This window comes from Oryctolagus cuniculus, chromosome 1 (genome assembly GCF_051225735.1).
Source record: "Oryctolagus cuniculus isolate XC-2025 breed Fujian yellow rabbit chromosome 1, ASM5122573v1, whole genome shotgun sequence".
Classification (NCBI taxonomy): domain Eukaryota; kingdom Metazoa; phylum Chordata; class Mammalia; order Lagomorpha; family Leporidae; genus Oryctolagus; species Oryctolagus cuniculus.
The window spans coordinates 17,565,349-17,566,578 of NC_142867.1; the positions used below are offsets into that span (position 1 = coordinate 17,565,349).

Here is a 1,230-nt window from a genome sequence, read left to right on the forward strand (position 1 = left end):
CTAGAAGACAGGTGCCTGACATGTCAACATCATAAAATAAGGCTTATGTGTACCAACGAATGTGTGTGTTTGTGTGTGTGTGTGTGTGTGTCTATGAGGGAGAAGAGGGCTGTATGTTGATTATATGACTAATAACATGAGCCAAGTTTATAACTTGGGTTTGTCTGCTTTGGGTTTCCATCAGTGTTCCAGAAAACATTCCTAACCGAAATTAGTTGCTTGTGTCCTTCACAACTGCAACCTTGTGCTATCTGCAGATGAATCCATGAAGCAAATGTCAAACTGGGCTCATGGAACGAAATGAACAACGTAACAGAATTTATCTTGCTTGGCCTGACACCAAACCCAGACATGCAGAAACTTCTGTTTGCTGTGTTCACAGTCATCTACTTCCTCACCCTGATAGGCAACATACTCATTGTGGTGACAGTCACCACCAGCCCAGCCCTGGGATCCCCCATGTATTTTTTTCTGTCTTTCTTTTCCTTCATAGATGGCTGTGGCTCTTCTACTATGGCCCCCAAGATGATATTTGACTTATTAGCTGAAAAGAAAACCATCTCCTTCAGTGGGTGCATGACCCAGCTCTTTGCAGAACATTTCTTTGGGGGAGTTGAGATCATCTTACTCACAGTGATGGCCTATGACCGCTATGTGGCCATCTGCAAGCCCCTGCACTACATGACCACGATGAACAGGCAGATGTGTGGCCTCTTGGTGGCCCTGGCCTGGGCTGGGGGATTCCTTCATGCTCTGATTCAAATTCTTTTTATGGCCTGGTTACCCTTCTGTGGCCCCAACATCATCGATCACTTCATCTGTGACCTTTTCCCTCTGCTGAAACTTTCTTGCACTGACACTCACATCTTTGGACTCTTTGTTGCAGCCAACAGTGGACTGATGTGTCTGATCATCTTTTCCATTCTTATCACCTCCTATGTTCTCATCCTTTGCTCCCTAAAGGCTCACAAAGTTGAAGAACAGCAAAAGGCTCTCTCGACCTGTGCCTCCCACATCACTGTAGTCATCCTGTTCTTTGTACCATGTATATTTGTATACCTTCGGCCCATGATCACCTTCTCCATTGACAAAGCAGTGGCTGTGTTTTATACTATGGTAACACCCATGCTAAACCCTTTAATCTATACTCTCAGAAATTCAGAGGTGAAAAATGCCATGCGGAAGCTCTGGAGCCAAACAGCAGTCTTGGGAAACAATTTGTGTGAATAG

At 44.9% G+C, this 1,230-nt stretch overlaps 1 protein-coding gene across 1 annotated transcript; it reads left to right on the forward strand.

Moving 5' to 3' along the window:
- The first annotated feature begins 246 nt into the window (after positions 1-246).
- LOC100349556 (olfactory receptor 4C5-like) lies at positions 247-1,230 on the forward strand. The gene has a single exon (XM_008270844.3). It carries the CDS (start codon positions 301-303, stop codon positions 1,228-1,230), a length of 930 nt encoding a protein of 309 aa, XP_008269066.2. The 5' UTR covers positions 247-300.

Coding starts and splice junctions, on each gene's coding strand:
- LOC100349556 (XM_008270844.3), top strand. CDS start 301: ATGAACAACGTAACAGAATTTATCTTGCTTGGCCTGACACCAAACCCA.